The sequence below is a fragment of the Leptonychotes weddellii genome, chromosome 1 (assembly GCF_054177405.1).
Source record: "Leptonychotes weddellii isolate Sample4059 chromosome 1, ASM5417740v2, whole genome shotgun sequence".
NCBI classification, from domain to species: Eukaryota; Metazoa; Chordata; class Mammalia; order Carnivora; family Phocidae; genus Leptonychotes; species Leptonychotes weddellii.
The window spans coordinates 10,023,548-10,044,624 of record NC_138369.1 but is presented as its reverse complement, the minus strand read 5'-3'; the positions used below and the strand labels follow the sequence as shown (position 1 = coordinate 10,044,624).

Below are 21,077 nucleotides of genomic sequence, written 5' to 3'. Positions count from 1 at the left end.
AACCCCAGGGAGCCAGAACCGCTTGCTGCTGGTTGGAGGAATAGAAGAGATGGGTATAAAAGCATCTGTCACGGAAGATGCTCAACAGAGGGCAGAGCTGTGTGGGGATCTGCTCATGTAACTCCCTCTTCCCGGCTTGGCTTGACACCTCTGTATCCTTCTAGGCTTGGCCTGGGCCCAGCCACCTCTTCTGAGGACACTTGCTCCCGGCAACCCCCCCTCGATGACAGAGAATAATCTGGTATAAATGCCAACAGTGCCGGGGTGGAGAAGCCTTGGCATCAAGTGACCCCCTGGGTTCGTGTTCCAGAGAAGCGCTTGCTCTGACAGCAGGAGGTGGCTGGGCCCCTGCCCCGTCACGACAGTCACGCGCGTGCCGCCTACCTGGAACGTGTACTTGGCGCTGTAGCCCGACCTCCGGATCCGCACTGTCTCCAGCATGCCCGTGTAGCGCAGCTGCTGCAGCACCAGCTCGTCGTCGAAACACAGCTCTTTCTGAAACGGGGTGAGGGCGGTCAGGACATATGCCTGCCGCTGGACAGCAAAGCGTCAGCGGCCGGGGATGGGGAGCTATGGGACAAGGTCCCGTAGGATTCCGGACACAGGCAGGGTCGGGGAGCACAGGCGGGCCCCAGCTGGTCAGGACTGTCCCCAGCACGGCAGCTGTGGCCACCCGGAGGATCCATATTTCCTTGCTCCAGACATTCTTTTTGGATTAAAGAGGTAGGGCTGCTCAGCAGTGGTGCTTAAGGTATTTATCTCTTCTGGAGAAGCTGGCATCTGCTCTGCTCTATTCGCTGGTGTCTGGGACACACGTGCCATTTCTTGCTGGTTAATTTAAGATGATGTGCTGCAAAGAGTTAGTTCTTAAGAGCTCCAATCAAAACCGGTGCTGAGCTCATATCCTGTGCCAGGCTCTGGGGTAAATACTAGGGATTCAGCCAAGAGAAGAATATAAGGTCTGGAGGTGGAAGCCAGGTGCATATGTGAATGGGGCGGATACTGCCAGGGCCCCCTGGGAAGGGTCCAACAGGTGAGGGGGACCCTGGACTGAGTCCTGAGGAAGGAATGGGCAGGTAACAGCCAGGTGAAGGCCCAAAGGAGGACTCCGGGTCCTTGCCCAGGAGGAGAGAAGCCACAGAACCTGGTAGGGAGAAGCTGGGCTCTGGATGTTGACAGAGCATCCCAGGAGCAGGAGAAAGGGAAATGGGAAGAGTAGAGGCAAAGGGGGTAGGCCCCGATCCTAACGGTTCTAGCAAAGTCCCCAAGGGGACAGAATGGCCAATGGACCCATGGGGCAAAGGAAACCTGGCAGGGAGGGCTGAGCCCCCACTGGGGCCCCCACTGGTGCTCCATGAGTCTTCCCAGAAATTTTCAGATCAAACGAACAGCAGGCTCTCTGCTTCTGCCATATGACCTCAGCCCCTCCCTTCTGGCACATTTTCTGCACTGGCCGATTTGGAGATGTACTGAAGAGCATGTTTGACCTGTCCCTCCTAGGGCTTCGCTACGTTCCAGATGATGTCCTTGCTCTTGGCGGGCCACCTGGCTGCCCTCACTGCTTCCTGCGAAACCCCCTCCACCTCAGGCTGGCCATTTCCGGTTCCTGGAACCTGTGTGAACACTTGGTTCCTTGAGAGACCTTGGCCTTCACCTCCCCAAGACATGGGAGCTACTCACCTTCTCAGCATTGGAGCGGATGCAGCGGATAAAGAAAGGCTCCGCTTTCCCCAGTGCCTCCAAGAGCTTGTTAAGGGATGTCTGGGGAAAGAGGGAGAGGTCTTGAGCTGGCAAGCCGCTCAGTGGGAGGGGACCCAGGTCACTCGCTGGCATCAGCACTGATACAGGACATGGGAAGCCGTAGCTGGACATTCTGACTAGAGGCTGCACTTCCCCTGGGAGCCCCAAAGACAGCCATAGGGTCCCCAGAGTTAACGGCTGTCCTCTTCCCAGGGTCTCCCAGCTCTTTGTCTCAGTGGGACTGTTGGGGGAGGGTTGGTGGGGCCAGATAAACTCCTTCTGGGGATTTAAAATGCCGGTCAGCCTCAGAAAGAAGCACAGATGCTGTGATTTTGGTCTTTGGCCTGCTGTTTACAAAAAGGATTTGCAAGGGGTGCCTGGGTGGCTCAGTTGGTTAAGCGTCTGCCTTCGGCTCAGGTCATGATCCCAGGGTCCTGGGATTGAGCCCCGCATCGGGCTCCCTGCTTGGCGGGGAGCCTACTTCCCACTTTCCCTGCCTCTCTGCCTACTTGTGCTATCTCTCTGTCAAATAAATAAATAAAATCTTTTTTTTTTTTTTTAAAGATTTTATTTATTTGACAAAGAGAGACAGAGACAAAGAGGGAACACAAGCAGGGGGAGTGGGAAAGGGAGAAGCAGGCTTCCCATCGAGCAGGGAGCCCGATGCGGAGCTCGATCCCCTGGGATCATGACCTGAGCCGAAGGCAGACGCTTAACGACTGGGCCACCCAGGTGCCCCAATAAATAAAATCTTTTAAAAACAAACAAACAAACAAACTAACAAAACCAAAAAGGATTTACAGGAGCTCCCAGGTGAGGGGATTACAAAAAAAGTCAAGGTGGGCACAAAAGACTCAGACTGAGGAAAAGGGGAAAGGGAAAAAAGGTAATGGCAAGTACGGGTCAGCAGCAGCCTTTTGGACCCCTTAAAAAAAGTACCTCTGAGCTTCCTGGCAGCCAAGGAAAAAAAGGGAAACATGACCTCACAACACAGTTCGGTGGTCACCTTCATGGGCTCACATTATTTTAACTAAATGGTTCACAACAGGGGTGATTTTGCCCCACCCACCAGAGCATGCGGCAATGTCTGGAGACATTTTCGGTTGTCACCCCCGGAGGATGCTACCATGTGTCCCATAACACCCCAGATGGCCTCCGCCACGGAGGACGAGTCAGCCCCAAATGTCAAACAATGCCGAGGGCAGGAAGCACTAGAATAACCATTTGTTGGGTTTGCTATGGCCAGGTCACAAGAGCATCAGGCTGAGTTCGCCCACCCCCCACACCCGGCCTCTTTGGGCTGCCTACCTGGAACTGGGCGCTGATACTAGGCGGCTTCTTTTTCTTGTGGAGGTGCAGCAGGGACTTGGTGGTGCGATCGTGAAGAGTCATGCTGATGATGAGCTTCAGGGACTTGGAGTCCAGCAGGTTCTAGGACAGACACATGGGGTCTGGCCTGCCCTCCTGGGGGGCCCAATGGGCACCGGGAGGCATCATAGAGGCCCTGGAGCCAGAACTATGCTCCCGGGGGTGGCAGCTCTTAGGATCAGTCTTGGGACAGTGCTGCTGGAGGGCAGGGGGTGGTGGGCTTGGCAGGAGGCAGGGGCGGCCCCGGGGCTGAGTCTGCGCTGCGCCTCGCACATGGCACCAGCTCCAGGAGGACTGATTACGGCCTCTTTTGCAGCCCGATGGGCCGGAAGCCGAGAGCTCCAGAGGGCCACCTTCCTCCTGGACATGACTTCTCCAGGGGTGCCAAGCCCCTGGCACCTCCGCATGAGCTTCTCCAGAGGATTCCCCCCACGTTTGCCAACCCTTAGTATCAGCTCACAATAGGAACTAGCGCTGTCCTGTCTCTTGGCCAGACTGGGAGGTTTTTCTCCCTTTTGCACATTTCATAATCCGTTTGCACACTCCATGTGGAGACTAGACAGAGGCTGGGTGCACTTTACCGGAGGCCAGCTACTGGGGTCTCGGCTATTGACCACGCACGGTTGCCCCCTTCCTGGTGGGACTTCCCTGGCTGAAGGGCCTCCTCTCCCAGAAATGCCTGGGAGGTGCTGCATCCTGTTCTGCCCTCCGGAGGTGGCTGGTAGCTAAAGATCCCCAAAGTGGGGGGAGGACAGAAGGGTCCCATTGCCTCTGGGCGGGAAAAGCTCTTTGGTGCGGATCACACTCCGAGGCTCCCGTGGGAACAGGCCGAGTCCACCTCCTTGCTCAGTCCTCCCCCTGCCCCGGCCTGCTTTCCCACCTCTTCTTAGGTTCCTCCTGGGAGCTCCTGTCAACATGCTTGTGCAAATAACCCCATCACATGCCCGGCTTCTGGGAAACCCCAAGACTGCTCCAAATCATTTCCATCAGGGAAATTATTTTTGGAGGGGGGTGGGGGGCAGGGGGCGATGGCGGGAAGAGGAAAGAACTAAAAAGCTAGAGATGTTAAAAGTACCTCCCTCCCCCCACCCCACCCCCTATTTTCCAGAAAGGGAGTTGAGTCAGGCGCTCTCAAGACAGGCAAAAAGCAAGGTGGCCTTGGGCCGTGTCGCAAATGTTTACCTTTGGAATGAGCTGCTTTTGTTTGATACCTTTACTTTTCCTGTCAAAATATTAAAAATGGTTTTGTGAACAGAAGGAACACAGTGTCTGGATCCGGGTTAGTTGAGCAAGCCGCGCCTCGCGGGTTAGAAGGAGCGAGAGCAGAGAAAGCAGAGTCAGGGCCCACAAGTGCAACGAGGCCGCTGCGCCGCCTCTCCGAGGCCCTGGTGGGCCCACCCGGTGCATGCGTGGGGCGCTTCTGCGACTGCGCAGGAGCTTCACTGCGCCAGCAGCCGCCCCCGAGGGGGCAGGTGCATCTGGCTTGGGGCTGCGGGTCATCGGCCGGGCAGAACGTGCGTCTGTGTGGGGCCAGCCACAGCGGAGCTGACAGGTCTCAGAAAATGACAGTGGACTGCCTCTCGTGGAGCTCGGGGGGACCCAGCACCATTCTGGCGCCTACCAGGTGTCTTGGCTCTATTCTCTACACGTTGGGAAATGTCAAGCAGGCCCATAGAGCCGCTTCAGGACCCCCTGGCAGGCCGCGGGGGGCTCTGCCCACACTGGGGCCAAGGAAAAGACAAAGCCGATCTTTTGGGCAAGGGAGAGGGGTATGGTCCTCATTCTGACACTTTATGGAATCTTGCAGACAAACAAAAATTTTTTTAAGCTTGCAGCTTGGGGGCGCCCGGGTGGCACAGTCAGTTAATTGGTTGCCTTTGGCTCAGGTCATGATCCCAGGGTCCTGGGATCGAGCCCCATGTCAGGATCCCTGCTCAGCGGGGAGTCTGCTTCTCCCTCTCCCTCTGCTGCTCCCCCCTGCTTGTGCTCTCTCTGTCAAATAAATAAATAAAATCTTAAAAAAAACCAAACTTGCAGCTTGGCTCATTTTTAAAACCAGCTGAAGAAAGGCACCTGGGTGGCTCAACCTGTTAAGTGACCAACCCTTGGTTTCGGCTCAGGTCATGATCTCATGGGCTGTGAAATCAAGCCCCATGTCGGGCTCCGCACTCAGCGGTGAGTCTGCTTGGATTCTCTTCCTCTACCCCTCTCGTGTTTTCTCTTAAATAAATAAATAAAATCTTGAAAAAAAAACAAAACAGCTGAGGAAATGGTGTCCCACAAATCAGCAAGATGCTTGGTTGTGAGGTTCTATGTGTATCATGTTCCATCTTAATCCACATGAGATAGAATAAGGCATAATAAAAATCAATTTGAAAACTGCTTCTCTTGTGGGCACAAGCTCTGAGTGGCGCCCCATCGGCTGAGGCTGCTACCTGCCTGGTGCTACATGCAAGTCATCACTCTTGCTTTGCAGACAGAGGCCGAAAGCTCAGAGCACCTCAGGCCACGTGGCAAGTGAGTGAGAGCGAGACCAGGTCCAAACCCGGTGTGTATGGCTTCTGGGCCCTCCCGCCCACATTCGCACTGTCGTCCAAACAAAGCAGGGCTGTGGATGTGTGTGAAATCAGACACCCTCCTTCCTACAGCTTCTTTATAAGCTCATAGGGGCAAGGGGCAAGGGGCGGGGGAAAGCAAGCCTTGCTCTGCATGTTTGGGGACGGAAAAAGAGATGCTTTGTGGGAGGAGCGTTCCTGCGAAGCTGCGCGGGGCACTGGGGAGCTGGCAGGGATTTGGGTCATGGGGCAGACGCTAGGGCAGGAGTGTTATGAGGACCAGTTAGCAGAGGCTGGTGTAAGAATGGAACCACAAGACAGCACGTTTGCAGCGGCCAATTCAGCATGACGGGAAGCCCGCAGGCCGGGGTCCTGGGAGCCAGGGGGGCGGGGGGGGGGCAGGCGGTCGTTGCACTTGTTGCGGGGAGGGGGTGGGGAGGCGCCACAGCCTTGGGGGGACTCACGGGATGAAGGTGCGGGGTTTCTGGAGCCGACTGAGGGACTGGAGAAGCCTACGGGGGTCCTCACCCTGCCAGGGCAATCCTTTGATGGTCTTGATGATTTGATCATGCAAATCGCTGAGGGGAGGGTGGGGGGGGGTGCAGTGACAGGGAGAAGACCGAGTTAGAGCAGCAGGCCCGCCACCTTGGGGTCCCCAGCACGGTCGGGACCATCCCCAGGCCACTGGAACCGAAACATGCAGCTGGGGAGTCTGCACGCCACTGTCTCTCTCCCGCCTGCACCGAGAAGGGGGTTCAGCCAAGAGTGGCCAGCCACCTCATGGAGGCTCCCCCTGCTCTGGGAGGGCCAGGCCTGTTTCAGGCCTGGTTTTGCAACCCAGCATCTCAGATCACTGAAAAAGGCCTTCTCTAGAACAGCCTTCTGGAATCTGTAACAAGCATCGAGGGCTACTGAAAAGAGACCAGAGGGTGCCTGTGGGATGCAGCTCATCAGTTTTTCTGGTTGATTCTGGGGCCACATGTCAAACTCCTTGTCGGCTTCAAGAAAGGCCTCAGGAGGAATGATGGGAACTCACACCGTGGCCCTCCACCGGGGGCGATGCTACCCTCCAGGCGATGTCTGGAGACATTCGTCGTCGTCATGACTGGGTGGGGGGTGCTGCTGGCATCTGGTGGGTTGAGACCAGGATGCTGCTCAACCCCTACAGGGCCAGGGACGGTCCCACCACAGAGGGGGAACCCGGCCCAGCGCTGAGGGTGGGGAACCCTAGTTGAAGGAGGGCTTTGCCCCAAAGAATTCAATCTCCTTCACTTCCTTTTGTTCGATCACCGCGGGTTCAGGGCTGAGCATACGTCCTAGGCCCAAACTTTGGCACCAATGCGTGAGAACAAGAATGGATGAGAGATGAAAATCAGATGCTCTGGAAGGGACTATTCATGAAGGATGTCTAGATGACAAATGTCCTTATGGGACTTCTAGAAACGAGGCAGCAGTGACTGCAGGGTGAGTCGGGAGGTTCTGGTATGTTCATTTCTTTTAAAAAATCCCTCATTCCAGTTATTTCAAGTACATGTTTAAGCTCTGGGCAGTTGGCCTGGAAAGACCCCGATCGGCAGCCCCTTGTCTGTGTTCCATGCACCATGCCCGAGGGCCTGGACAGCCACACTTACCTCTGCTCCCTCGCCCTCCAGGGAGGCACAGAGCAAAGACAACAGAGGGGTGACATTTCACCTCCATACCCTGAGCGGTCAGCGCAGCAGCCAGAGCTCCGGACAACGCCCGTGGCCTCAGCCCACGCCCCCTAACCCAGCCAGATCTGGCTAGAGTGTCCCTAGCAGGCCCCAGGGTTCCCCGGCCTGCTGACTCCCACTCCTGGCCCTGGACACCACGCTGAGCGCCTGGGGACAGCAGCTCCTCTTGATGTACCTCCCTGGTCTTGGGTTCGAAAGCCCTTGCTTCTACTTACTTCTTGCTTTCATAGAAAGCAATGATGTCCTCAAAAGCGTTAATATCGAACTCCTCAGAGCCGTCAAATGAGAAATCTAGCATTGAGCAGCTGAAAGGGAGAATCTGTATAAACTAAACACGCTCCTGGAGTGGGACCCGCAGCCTCGGGGCCAGGCCCTGGGGAGACTGGCATCCCTTTAGCAAATGTGGGTCAGGGGCTACATTCAGTCTTTGGGGGAGGGGGACAGGGAACACACAAACAAATAAAGAGATGCACTCTTTTTCTCTTGCCCCCTTTTGGGTGAAAAAGCGGATTCCAGGAAAACAACACACAGTGCTTTCAGACAAATCCCTTTGGTCACTTACCTAGGTGCTAGCTCTACCTCGATACATACATGTTTATGAATCTCTTGAAGAACTTTTTACTATGAAGGACTCAAAAATAAAATGACCTTTTCAAGTTTAAATATTGACTAACTTGCTTCTTGGGAATCTGGAGTATCAAGAAGCTGGGAACTTGGCTGCCACAGGACCTTTGCATGTGCCTCCCCGACTGCTAGCACGCCCTGCCTGCCTTGCCTGGCTCAGCTGGTCTCTTTTCAATACAGCCTGCCTGGCTCTCTCAAGATATCAGAAGTGTCCTTCCTCTGGCTTTGTCATTCCCTTGGAGGTCTGTCCAGTGTGGCCTTTTTTACCCCACCTTCCTGGGAGCGCATGCTGCTCACTGTTATACTCAGTGCAAACTGGGGTATGTGGAAGGCCCTCAGTCATTGCTAGGTGGCCACAAAATACCTCATCATCTTGTGTGCAACGAGGCATATGGGGTTTCTGATAGCAAATGAAGGAACTCAGCCTATGTGCGTTTGGGCCACCCCGGCCTGACTGAAGGAGGAAGTGCTCTTAAATCAAGCCTGTTGCTCGGTGCAACCAGTCAGCGGCTCCCTGGCCCCACTCGCCAATGGCCACGGCCGGCCATGAAAAGAATCCTTTGTAAAGTGAGCCGTCCAACATCTCCCTAATGCAGATGCTGCATCGAGGCCTGACTCTGTGTGCAGAAAAGAGGCAGCGAGATGCCGTTTGTTTCTGGGTCCTTTTGATTCAAGTGGCTGCTGGGTTCCTTATTCAGGTCAACCCCAACCTAGGTGGAGGGTGGAGGGTTTCTGGCATTGTTTTAAACAATACTGCTGTGTACCAGCTTTGGTTCGGACAAATCAAGGTCTCGCTCACCGGTACAGTTTTTCTGATGGGGTGCTGGTTCCTCTCTGCAGCTCTCCCAGGAGACCGCGGACGCCCGGGCTGTCCGTACCTGCTGCAGACATAGAGCGGATGGGAGTTGGAGGCGGGGGCTGCCTGGGGCCTGGAAGGCCTTTGTCTTGGCCACAGAGGCTTCCATCCTGACTTGAACTCATTAAAAAAAAAAAAAAAGACAAAACAGTCTGACACTCAAATTTGGGCAGAGCTGGGAACCGTGAAGGGTTTGATCCTCCCTCCCAAGCAACACTATTTATGCCTACTTCTCATAAAAGCTTTATTCTCCTGGTTCTGCTTTTAATCAAGGCCCTTTGTGAAATGGAGCTCCATGGCCGGTACCTAGAGCCAACCTTGCGGGAGTCACTCAGCCATTCTGGGCCTCAGGTTGTCCTTATGGAAAGCCAGGAACGTGCCTTTCTGCCTTGTGAGGACGAGGAGAGTGAATTATATACCCTGGTACAGAAATTCTGTTTGGGACGATCCAAGTTCTGGAGCAACACAGGTGGTGGTCACGTGACACAGTGAATGTGCTAAAGACCACAGAGCTGCACGTTTTAAAATGGACTGAGTATCCCCCTCTCGACGGCGACAGGTGGGCCCCATACCTGCAGCCTTCTCGGCCCTCTCGGCCCTCAGACGCCCAGCCTCCCGGAGCACAGCCATAGCCCGGATGGCGGCCCGGAGCACCGCCCAGCGGAACACGGCCACGGGATCCATGCCGATGAGCTCCCGCACATAGGAGCTGTCACTGCCCCGCAGGAGGGCCACGATGTCGGGCCGCATGTAGTCCATGTTCTTTTCCCGGAAGTCCTGGTGGGGGAAGGAGGTGTGTGGTCACTCGCCAGTGACTGCCAAGGTCCTGGGAGCCAGCCCGGGAAGGGCTGCTGGTGGGGTGGGACCCATCTCAACAACAGAGGTGGGTCCTGTCCCTGGGGCCTTTGACAGTAAGAGCCAAGGACTTAGGGCTGGGTCTGAGGGCCCCCAGAATCTCGCTGTGCACCATCAATAAAGGAGATGGACCGAGCAGACGCCAGAGGTAAGGAGCCTCCGGGGCATCCACCCTGTCCCTTTCCTGCCTTCCACCCTTGACTGATGATGGCAATGGACAGACACGTACCTTGATCTGGTATTTCACCTTCCCTGCGAAGTGCTGAATGATGAACGCCGGCTCCATGACGGGGGTGCCAAGGAAGTACCTGTTGTCTTCGTGCTGCTGTTTGAACTTGGCCAGCAGGGTCTGGCTCGTGGCATGGGGAAAGCTGGGAAGAGAATCTGGAACTTTTAGCTGCAGGAACAGCGGCGACCACGCGCTCTATATCCGGGTGCAAGCCCTTGGTGGATGAGGCCCGGGCCTTCGTGGTCAAGGCAAACATCTGGCACAGGCAACACTGGGAACTGGGCCCACTTTGGGCAGCTCCCGGGAATAATCCCAGGATGGGGGGACTTCTGGTCTCAGATCTGTTGTGTATCTGGACGCTGTGTCGTGGTGGGGGGGTCTTGCCCTTGTTCCTCTGTTACAGAGAGGGGCTGGGAGATGAGGACGGAGCAGGGAGGGGGGCGAGGGCAGAAGAAGAGCCCCGTTGTACCTGGCTATTTCTGCCTCCCAGGAAGGAAATGCTGCAGTTGGCTTTGGCACGCCCTGCCTCACCGCAAACATAGGCAGAGAAATGCGCCTGTGACGCCCAACGCCAGGCTCCACAGACTAACAGGGATGGGCTGGTGGAGGGGGAGAATCTGTAGCTACCAAGCACACTGTTTCCAGGGCTGGGAAAGGGTGTGGAGTGAGGAACCTGCTCACTTAGTCGTTGGGATAAATGCCATTTTAACGCGCTATTTTAGAAAATCCAGATGAATGCAAAAAAAAAAAAAAAATCCACGATGAACAAAAATAGCAAGATTTTAAACAAAGACAGATACAGCCCTGCTCAGCCTGGCCCTGCCTCACATTCCTCCTCTGGATCCAGCTCTGGGTTTCCTGGGAGTGATGGTTTAGCCCTTCCTAGCAGCCTGCCTGTTCTCTTATCTCAACATTCTCTACCTGGATCCCAGCTATGAATGGATGTGTCTGTCCCCTGGCTCAGGTGGGGCCTGGGTCTGAGGCAGGAGATGAGCCTGATTCAACCCAGCCCCACAGGGACTTCTGACACAGACAAAAGGCTGATAAAAAGTTGTTGATAGAAAGATGTGTCCACGTCCTGACCCTGAGAACCTATGAGAGTGACCTGATTCAGGTCTTTACGAATGTAATTAGTTAAGATGAGGTCATTGGGGAGGCATTCATCCAGTGGATTGGAATCTTTATGAGAAGAGGAGATGAGACAGAGATAGAAGAGGTGGTGATGTAACCACAGAGGCAGAGACTGGGGTGACGCAGCCACAAGCCACAGAATGCTGGGGGCCCCCAGGAGCTGGAAGAGGCGAAGAAGGACCACCCCCTAAAGCCTCTGGAGGGAGGGCAGCCCTGCCCACACCTGGATTTCAGCCCAGTGATACTGATTTTGCAAGTCTGGCCTCCAGGACCATGAGAGAATATATTTGTTGTTTAAAGCTGCCTGGGGGCACCTGGGTGGCTCAGTTGGTTAAGCGACTGCCTTCGCTCAGGTCATGATCCCGGAGTCCCAGGATCGAGTCCCGCATCGGGCTCCCTGCTCGGCAGGGAGTCTGCTTCTCCCTCTGACCCTCCCCCCTCTCATGTGCTTTCTCTCTCTCTCTCAAATAAATAAATAAAAATCTTAAAAAAAAAAAAAGCTGTCTGTGCTTTGTGGTCATTAATGGAGCCGCAGGTTAACAAATTCAGTGAGTGAACTTCAGTGACCGCGGCTGGGTGACCAGGGGTGAGGCACTTTATCCATACCCCTTCCAGCCTTCACGGTGTCCTCTGGACGAGGGGTGCCAGGCTTAGTGGTCAGTGTGGCGTCTGGGCCTGCGATCCCATGTGTTGCCCTTCGCAAGCATGCACCAACCCCGTGCCTAGTTTCTAGACTCAGGCCCCGTGTCCCTTTCTTAACAACTCCCGGGTGTGCGTGTTTCAGAATCGAGTTATCGCACATGTTAATACTTCCGTGATAAATGCTATGTGCCTTTTGCTAACGTGAGGTCAGGATTTGTGGCCAAATGAGTGTGACAAACTCAGAAGTTCTTGGGGATGGTGTGGATTCAGGGTGAGGCTCCAGGGGCTAGGGAACCAGGTCTGCAGGGGGAACTGGGCCGTGGACACTCACTTGCTCTCTTCGTCCAGCAGATAGAAGAGCCCCGTGGGCTTCTTGCTGATGAGATGGATGCAGCCGACGTTATCAGTGTAGTCAATGTTGTGCCATGAGATCCCTTCGCTCTGGTACTCCTCCTGCAGGGTTTTAGGGGTTAGCTGATAATCTCACTACCTCATGGCTATGTTAACGTTTACACAGCATGCGGTGTATATGAATATATTTATGTATGCACGTACGTATTCGTACATACGTGTGTAAATAACAACACATGTTGATATATCAATGGAAATATATTCATAATTATATAAAATTATTAATAACAGGAAAAATTATTAATAACAGGAAACAGTACATGCTTAAGCATCAAACATACAAGATGCTTAAAATCACACTTAATGTGTCCCAGGGGCCAGCAATCTTTCTCTGTGAAGGGCCAGATGGTAAATGAATTAAGCTTTATGAGCTAGATGGTGTCTTGTCATGATTCTGCTGTGGTAGCGTGAAAGAGGCCACCGATGATGTATAGACAAGTGGGCGTGGCCACATGCCAATAAAGGTTTATTTACAAAAACAGGTTGTGGGGCCAGACTGGACCTGTGAGCTGCCATTTGCTGGCCCCTGCTCTGGAACCTCAATGTCCAATAATGCAAGTGATATAATGCCATGTAGTGAGCGTGCTCTACGTAACTTCGAATTTTCTATAATAATCAGTTAAAAAGGTAAAAAGAAACAGGTGAAGTTAACTTTAGTAATATAGTTAATTTAACCCAATATATCCAAACTATGATCATGTCAACATGTGATTAATGTAAAATGATCAATGAGGAATTTTATATTCTTTTTCTTTTTGCATGATGTGTTGGTAATCCACTGTGTTTCACTATTGCCACACAACTCAATGTGGACCAGCCATGCTTCAAGGGCTCAACAGCCAGAAGGAAAGTTTAATAGTAAAATCAGCTAGATATTTATATAAGCCCATCATTTTTTTTTTCTGTCCAAATCATCAATGTGATGGATAACACATGGGTAAAGATGGCTGAGTGTGTAGTAGTGAAAAGACACGGAAGACAGATTGTCAAAATTGTTGACCAAAGCAAATCCTTACAAGGCAACTCCGTTTCTCTCCCATTGGATGGATTTTCACATTTGAGCAGAAAGAAGGTACAAAATTGACCCATGGACAAAAATGCCCCCAGCGTCTGCCTCATCCAAGTCTGGGCTGGGTTTTCCCAGACTTTCTCTTCTGTAGAGAAAGATTCCAGGGCTGGTTCACCAGCAAACCGGAACCCGAGGGAGACCCCAGTTCCGGCTCATTCCGTTCCCCCTTGGGGCTGCCTAGGCAACAAGATGGCATTTCCTTACCTGTTCTAGTTTGAAAATGTGCTGATTGAAGTAATACTGAAGCTGCTCGTTGGCATAGTTGATGCAGAACTGTTCAAAACTGTTCCTCTCGAAGTCTTCAAATCCGAATATGTCAAGGACCCCAATGGACAAGCACTGGGAAGACAGAGAAAACAGTTATTACTGCTTCCGTGGAAGTGACCTGTTTGGTTGTGCGGGCTCTGCGCTCAGCTGAACACTCTGCTGTCACTGCCTTGGAATCTGTAATATGTGAACGAGGGGCTCCGTGTGTTCACCGTGCACTGGGTCCTGAGAACTGCGCTCCATCCTGTTCCCTGGGCCTGCCCCTCGGAGCAACCGGCCTCTCCCCTGACACCAACCAAAGCCACCTTGGCTCCCGACATCACGGGCCATCTGCCGAGGGTGTGTGACACTGAGGGCCTGGCCTTCCCCAGCTCTGCTTGGTGGAGCAGACAGGGGTGGGGGCTCTCACCGAGACAGACTCTTCCATGTCTTTCTTGTTGAGGAGGGCGTGGTTGATCCGCAACACGATCCAGTCGAACAGAGCACTGTACAGGGACTTGGCCATGGAGTCACGGGCGGTGATAGCCTGCGGGCACAGGGTGGAGAGTGTCACACCTCGACAACGTGGGCCCTGTGCTGCACCACCCAGAGATCTGCACTCCCGGGAAAATCGAGGCTGTGACTTTGAACACCCCACTCACTGGACACAACCCCTCTCACTCTGCACGCCACCTGTCTGCTCGGGATGCCCCTGCACACCGAAGCACGAACTATGAAGCTCGGGCCCGGCAGCCTAAGGTTCAGCGAAGTCTTTCTCACGAGCCAGCCCTATTCCTCAGAGCAACCTGGGGACGCTGAGGATGGAACACAGGCTCAGGGAGCGTGCCGGGCCAGCCCGTGGGTAGAACCAGCCAGGAGGCCGAGCTGGGTGGGAAGCCAGGTAGGTCCCTTGCAGCTCTGAGAGCATCGTGGAGATGCCATCGTGGCTTTTAAATTAAACGCAGTAATGGCTTTTAAATTAAAAAAGAGGCTTAAGGAGGTCTCATTTACATCCAAGAAATTGTTTCTCTTTATATACTCAGATCTAAGTTGTGACAGATGTGCTTGGCTACAGTTAAGATCAAGAACACATGTCTTGGTTTTGCCTTTCCCGGGAGGTTGCGGAAAGGGGGCCCCGAGGGATACAGAACCCTCACACCTGGCATCTGTCCCTCGGCGTCCTGCCCCTCAGGGGCAGCCAAGCTGCTGGGGGCTCAGGTGTCCTATAGCAACTTTTACAGAACGTTTCAGGGGACCTTTCCCTGTGGGGGCTCAGAATGTACACGGTGCCCACTGAAGATGCCCAAGCAGTTTCTACCACCAGCTAAAAATCCCTGCCATGGCTAGGTATTTTCCTGTGGCCATCCAAGCTGTAAGCTGCGAGGCCCACTGCTCTTGAGATATAAAAACGCAAGAAAAACCCATCACAAGGAAAACATCCTGGCTGGGGCAAAGGCCAGAGAGAGGTGTCCTATCAAGATCCCCGGGACGCACTTAATGGTTGTAAAGGTCATGCACTAGCCTGGGGTGGGGGGGGGTCAACAAACTTTAAAGGCCAGAAGGTCAGTATGTTCAGCTGTGAGGGCCAGATGGTCCTGTCATGATCACCTAGTTCTGCCAATACAGTAGCAAAGCAGCCTAAAAAAAGGGGGGGGCGTGGCTGTGCCAATAAAACTTTATTTACAAAAGCAGGCAGGAGGCTGGATTTGGCCTGCGGGCTGCAGATGGCCATCCCCTGCTAGTGAGAACCAGCACGGAAACACCGAGCAGAACACGTGTGGCCTGAGTTCTGGCCCTAGGGCTGAAGTGTGCTGTAGAAGCTGCTCTGAGCTGTGCCTAAGCTCACGTGAGAACCAGAGACAATGTCACAGCTCTTTCAAGACAGGGAAAAGGCTATCCAGGCCGGCTGTTTCCAGAGCTCCCCCGCAAGAGCCCAGGGCCACGCTCACCTCGCTGAGACTGTAGGGAAGGATGAGTTTGTCATTGGCTGTCACCGTTTTTCTTTTGGTCAGGACCTCCACCAAGATTTCTCGCTTCACCTGTTTCGAGGTCAAGGAGGGAGAGAAGGCTTGTTGGGCGGGTCCTCACATCCCTGAGGTAAGGCTGGAAGCCCGAGAAAAGTGCCAGGAGGACTTCCAGCAGCCGCACCAGGAAGTGGGCCCGAAGCCCACCGAGTGATGTGCGCTATGCTCAGTGTGTTTCCGAATCATCACACTCACAAGCTCAGTCGATGGCCCTGGGAGGATGGTCACATAGGCCTGGGGGTCCCTGTGGGCCCGGGTACTGCCTGGCAACCTGCATTTATAGATGTCGCTGTTGGAGTGGGTTCCTGGCCTGTTCCCTCCTGACCGCCAAGCCCGCTCCACAAGCCAGAGGCAGTCAGAGTAGGGGCAAGAGAAGCTGCCCAAATCTCCTGGCAGGTGTGCTTACTCGTCCCCACAAACACAACAGAAGCCAGGCTCCTGCACGCAGGTACATGCTCTTTAAGAAGAGCCACAAGTGGAATGTATGCTTAGAAAACAGAAAGATGAGGGCAGGACTTCTCAGATCTGGCACCAGGGACACTCAGGGCTGGATCATTCTTTGCTGTGGGGAAGCTGTGTTGTGCATTATATGACGTTAAGCAGCATCCCTGGCCTCACCCACCATATGACAGTAGCTCCTCTGGGTTGTGACAACCCACAGATGCCTCCAGACACTGCCCAGTGCCCCCTGAGGGTTGACAAGTGCCAGTGGACAAGGGGATGGCAGGTCCAATGAGCACATGACCTCGCTGATCAAAGTATGGTTTCAAAGGGCCTTTCACATGAGGGGCTGAGAGGGGGTGCAGCCGTGCTCAGGAGGGCGTCCTTGAGAAAGGAGGAAGGGATAGGATGCCCTTGAGGGCATTATGCTAAGTGAAATAAGTCCGAGTAAAACATGTATGATCTCACTGGTATGTGGAATCTAAAAGAACCAAAAAAAAAAAAAAAAAAAACCCCACAAAAAAACAAAAACCAAAACCCAAAACACTCACACACACACCCAAACCAAAAAAAAAACCCCTCCCAAAACCCCCCAAACTAAACCAAGCTGACAGATACAGAAAACAGATTGGTGGTTGCCAGAGGCAGGGGACGAGGGTAGGTAAACCAGGTAATAAAGAGGATCAGAAGGAACAGACTTCTAGTTATAAAATAAAGAAGTCCCAGAAATGTCATGTCCAGCATGGGGACTTCAGTTCAGAATACCATATGCCGTAACTGCAAGTCGCTGAGAGTAGATCTTCCAAGTTCTTATGACTAGAAAAACCCGATTCTGTAACCATGTGTGGTGACAGATGTTAACAGGACTTACTGTGGTCATCGTTTTGCAATATAGACAAATATTGCATTTGACGATCATCCTGTCATAATGCCGAAACTAACATAAGGCTGTATGACAACTGTACCTCAATTAAAAAAAAAAAAAGAAAGATAAAGAGAACCAAGGAAGAGGTGTTGAGCAGATTGTGGGGAGGAAGCAGGCAGACAGACCCCGGTTTATAGACGCAAGGCCCATGCAGGAAGTTCTGGGTCCTCGCTGGCCACCATGGCCGAGTGCAGGGAGCCATACCTTCAGGAGCTGGGACAGCGTGTCCAGCACCTCAGGGGGCCCGACCTCCAGACCTTCGTCTCGGCCTGTGGCTCTCTTCTTGTACGTGACGTTGCCCAGGTACAGGATGGCTGAGAGGACGGAAAAAATCCTGGGAGAGCAAAGGAGCCTAGGTTGGGGTGGTTTCCAGAGTCGTAAGATGACAGAAGCTTCTAGCCACTTGGGCTGAATTCATACAACCAGCCAAATCCAGTCGGACATATGAAGTTAAAAAAGGTCCAGGGCGCCTGGGTGGCTCAGTCGTTAAGCGTCTGCCTTCAGCTCAGGTCATATCCCAGAGTCCTGGGATCGAGTCCCGCATCAGGCTCTCTGCTCAGGAGGAAGCCTGCTTCTCCCTCTCCCTCTCCCCCTGCTTGTGTTCCCTCTCTCTCTGTCACTCTCTCTGTCAAATAAATAAATAAATAAATCTTAAAAAAAAAAAAAAAAGTCCAATCTCACTGCTGAGGACCCTTTGTGGAATGTGATTTTGTAGACAGATGGCTCACCTGGGTGGTTTTGGTTTTTTTTTTTTTTTTTTGGTGAGAGGGGTGCTTAAAAATTTTTTTATGGGAGCCTAATATGCATGAAAAAAAATGCAAAAAAAACCCCCCAAAAAACCTGCCTTGCATAAAAAACAGACGAAAAAAAGCACACAATTCTTAAGCATATTTTGATAAACTGTCACAAAACATACACCTCCCTGTGATGAGCACTCAGAGCAAGAAATAGAACATTCCAGGCACTGGAACCCACCCCAGCTCCTGCAGAGGAATGGCTATCCTCGCATCCTAACGCTGTCCGTGAACTTGGTGTCAGTGAAATCATATGTACTTGTATCTGGCCTGTCACTGGAAGACCGTGACGTGGGGGTGCAATGCACGTTCCTGCGCGAACTGGTGTGGCCACACTCAATGCTGCAAGCCAGCATTTCTTAGCCTCTGCCCTACGGACTCGTGGGCCCGGATCATTCTTTGCTGCGAAGGGCTGCCCAGTGCACTATGGGACGCCGAGCTGCACCCCTGGCCCCTGCCCATTAGGTGCTAGCAGCTGTGTCCCTCTCCTCCTTCCCCGATGCAGGATGATGACCAAACATGTCTCCAGACATGGCCAGCTGTCCCGTGGGGGCAGAAGTGACTCTGGCTGAGCACCACTGCTGTGCGTGGAGTCCAGGGAGTGGGACTCTATAGCCCATTACTGGACAGCCTCGGAGCTAAGAATGGTTCTTCAGTTTTTTTTGGGGGGGGGGTTAAAAAAATAAACATGGAGAAGAACACGCAACAGTGACCATCTGGCCCCCGAATCTGAAAACTGGACTATCTGGCCCTTTACAGAAAGTTTGCCCAGCCCTGCATGATATAAAGCGGTTTGTTTAGTTATTTTATTTAATTCCCGCTGGTGAGCATTTGTGTGTGTGTGTGTGGGGGGAGGTTCCTAACTTTTTGGCAATAAATAATAAGGCTGCCATGTGCATATCTTTGAGTCAGCACATGCACGCATGGTGTTGGGCAGACACAGCTCTCGTAGAAACTGCAGACGGTTTTCCAAAGGGGCTGCCCCGATCTGTGCCCTCCGAGAAGCATGCAGGCGTTCCCTCTGGGTATACCAAACATCGGGCAGGTGTGGCGAGGACCCTAGGTGGCTTTCAAAAAATTTTTCAAAATTTTAATTATGGTAAGATACATATCATGTAAAATTCACCATCGTGACCATTTTTAAGAGTGAGGTACATCTGCGCTGTTGGGCAAAAGCCCCGTGGTTTGACATCTCCCAGTGACTAATGACTAATGTTGCTTTTCATGAGCTCACGGTCATCGGTCTGCCCTCCTTTAGTGTCTTAGCTCCCGCTGGGGTGTCAGTCAGCTCTCAGAGAGGGGCCTTAGGTAAGATGTGTGTGTGGGGGGGTCCATGCAGAAGGTGGGATGGCCGGCCCGCCCACTTACTGCTTCTTGGTGGCTGGGAGGAAGCCCACCATCTCCATGGCCTGCTTGAGTCTCTCAAAGTCATGCTTTAGGTCTTCTCCATCTTCGATCTTCAAGTTATGCTGAAAAACAAAGTCAGGGGCACTCTGGGTATTTCTGGGCTGGCAAGGGTGGCGTGCAAGAGTGATTTTGGCTGGAACCGAGGGGGCAGGGCTCAGGACACGGGGAATGAATGGGCCCCTTTATGCCGCCTTCTCTGGGCCTCTTTGGAGTCGGGTTTGGGGGCCGGAGAGGGCCCAGGCAGACAGCCTCTGACCTCCCGGTGGCACGTAAACAGCCCGTGGGGAACAGAGGCGGTGTTTGTGACTGGGACGTGGGGCTGTTTACCTGGTTGAGGTAGAAATAATCTTCAGGCTGCTTGAGCTGAAATTCTTGACGCTCTTCCTCGCTGACGCCAAGTAACAAATAATAAAACACATGGTAGTTCCTGTGGGTCAAAACGAGGAGAAAAAATTTGTTTTTGGACACCACACGACAGCTACTCTTCAAACCACTGCTAATATTGCTTTGGAGCCCACACTGGAGGGAAAAAAAGCACCTCAAATATGTACCAATTTGAGACAATAAGTCGATTCTAAAAACTAAACTCTGAGCTTCTCTGGTGAGTAGATGTCTGTGGATGGGGGGGTATTACTCTGAGTAAAAGCCTGGAGCAGGCACAAAAATAAGCCCAAAAAAGGTGGTTTAGGAGGTATGAGCGCAAAGCTTGCAGCCACAGAGCAGCCTCGATCCTGGGACATCAGCCACGGCCTCCGTAGGCCCAGGACACCTGCTTCTCTCCTTTGTGGGGAAGAAAGCAGATGTGGTGGGTCACCAAGGAAATTTCCTCCTACCTCTCATCCTTCTCTTGAGAGACCAGGCGGGACTTTTCAAGCAGGTATTTTTCGACAACAGCTCTGTCATTAAAAGAAAGATGAAAGAATAAGATGTTAACATTTTGATAAGAGTTTTCTGGAAGAACTAGAGTAATTTGTTACCATAATAAAGCCAGCTGTGGATTAACTTCCTTTGATACAAGGTAAACACAGGTACCTAAATCACCTTTAGAAATATGGGGCGCCTGCGTGGCTCGGTCAGTTAAGCATCTGCCTTCGGCTCAGGTCATGATCCCAGGGTCCTGGGATCGAGCCCCGAGTCAGGGTCCCTGCTCAGCAAGGGAGTCTGCTTCTCCCTCTGCCTCTGCCCCTACCTCCTGCTTGTGCTCTCACACTCTGTCTCAAATAAATAAATAAAATCTAAAAAAAAAACCAAACAAAAAAACAACAAAAAAAGAAATACAACCATCCTAAATGTCGCAAATACAACCAATTTAAATGTTGCAAATATAATCAGTCTATGTGTTGTAAATATAACTACCCTAAAAATCACCCTAAGTGTTGCCTTATTCTATGACTGCCATCCATAAAAATAAGGAACTCGGGTTGGCCACTTCTGCTCCCCAGACCAGATGCAGGCTGATCATTGCTCGGAAAGCTCAAGGAGCATCCTGGGGGAACCCCCTCAGGCAGCGGAAACCCGAGTGATTATACCCATGTTTTCATGGACAATATAGAAGGTCACCCCCTGCATTTACCACCTCCTCAGCAATTTAATGCTTCTCCCATTAAAAATCTAAATATAAGCTAACAGTTTCATTTTCTATTTTTTTTTTACAGCTTCATTATTGATATAAACCACACATTCTTATTTATTTATTTATTTATTTATTTGACAGAGAGAGAGACAGCAAGAGAGGGAACACAAGCAGGGGGAGTGGGAGAGGGAGAAGCAGGCTTCCCGCGGAGTAGGGAGCCCAGTGCAGGGCTCGATCCCAGGACCCTGGGATCACGACCTGAACCGAAGGCAGACGCTTAACGACTGAGCCATCCAGGCGCCCCATTGCAACCATTTTTAACTGTCCAGTTGCGGGACATTAAGCATATTCACGCTGGCATGCAGCCAACCCCCTCATCCATCTCCAGGACTGGTTCATCTTCCCAAACTGAACCTCTGTCCCCATGAAACACAGACTCCCCACCATTCCACCTTCTGTCTCTATGGATTTGACC

At 52.6% G+C, this 21,077-nt stretch overlaps 1 protein-coding gene across 11 annotated transcripts in view; it reads right to left on the bottom strand.

Annotated features, from left to right (window-relative positions):
• The window catches only part of MYO9B (myosin IXB), an 88,403-nt gene that overhangs the window by 16,757 nt on the left and 50,569 nt on the right, over positions 1–21,077 (bottom strand). For 4 of the 11 annotated variants that reach the window (XM_081815015.1, XM_081815038.1, XM_081815030.1 and 1 more), the window contains exons 4-20: positions 19,863–19,925; positions 19,357–19,456; positions 18,991–19,091; positions 17,033–17,162; positions 15,388–15,477; positions 13,869–13,985; positions 13,397–13,531; positions 12,044–12,165; positions 9,940–10,081; positions 9,428–9,632; positions 8,799–8,880; positions 7,591–7,680; positions 6,128–6,241; positions 4,291–4,330; positions 3,049–3,171; positions 1,681–1,761; positions 385–495 (exon numbers count right to left, since the gene is read on the bottom strand). In XM_081815015.1, coding sequence (XP_081671141.1) covers positions 385–495; positions 1,681–1,761; positions 3,049–3,171; positions 4,291–4,330; positions 6,128–6,241; positions 7,591–7,680; positions 8,799–8,880; positions 9,428–9,632; positions 9,940–10,081; positions 12,044–12,165; positions 13,397–13,531; positions 13,869–13,985; positions 15,388–15,477; positions 17,033–17,162; positions 18,991–19,091; positions 19,357–19,456; positions 19,863–19,925 — 1,846 coding nt within the window. The remainder of the gene's footprint in view (positions 1–384; positions 496–1,680; positions 1,762–3,048; positions 3,172–4,290; positions 4,331–6,127; positions 6,242–7,590; positions 7,681–8,798; positions 8,881–9,427; positions 9,633–9,939; positions 10,082–12,043; positions 12,166–13,396; positions 13,532–13,868; positions 13,986–15,387; positions 15,478–17,032; positions 17,163–18,990; positions 19,092–19,356; positions 19,457–19,862; positions 19,926–21,077) is intronic. The other 7 variants (XM_081815053.1, XM_081815069.1, XM_081815020.1 and 4 more) reach the window with 6 other exon arrangements.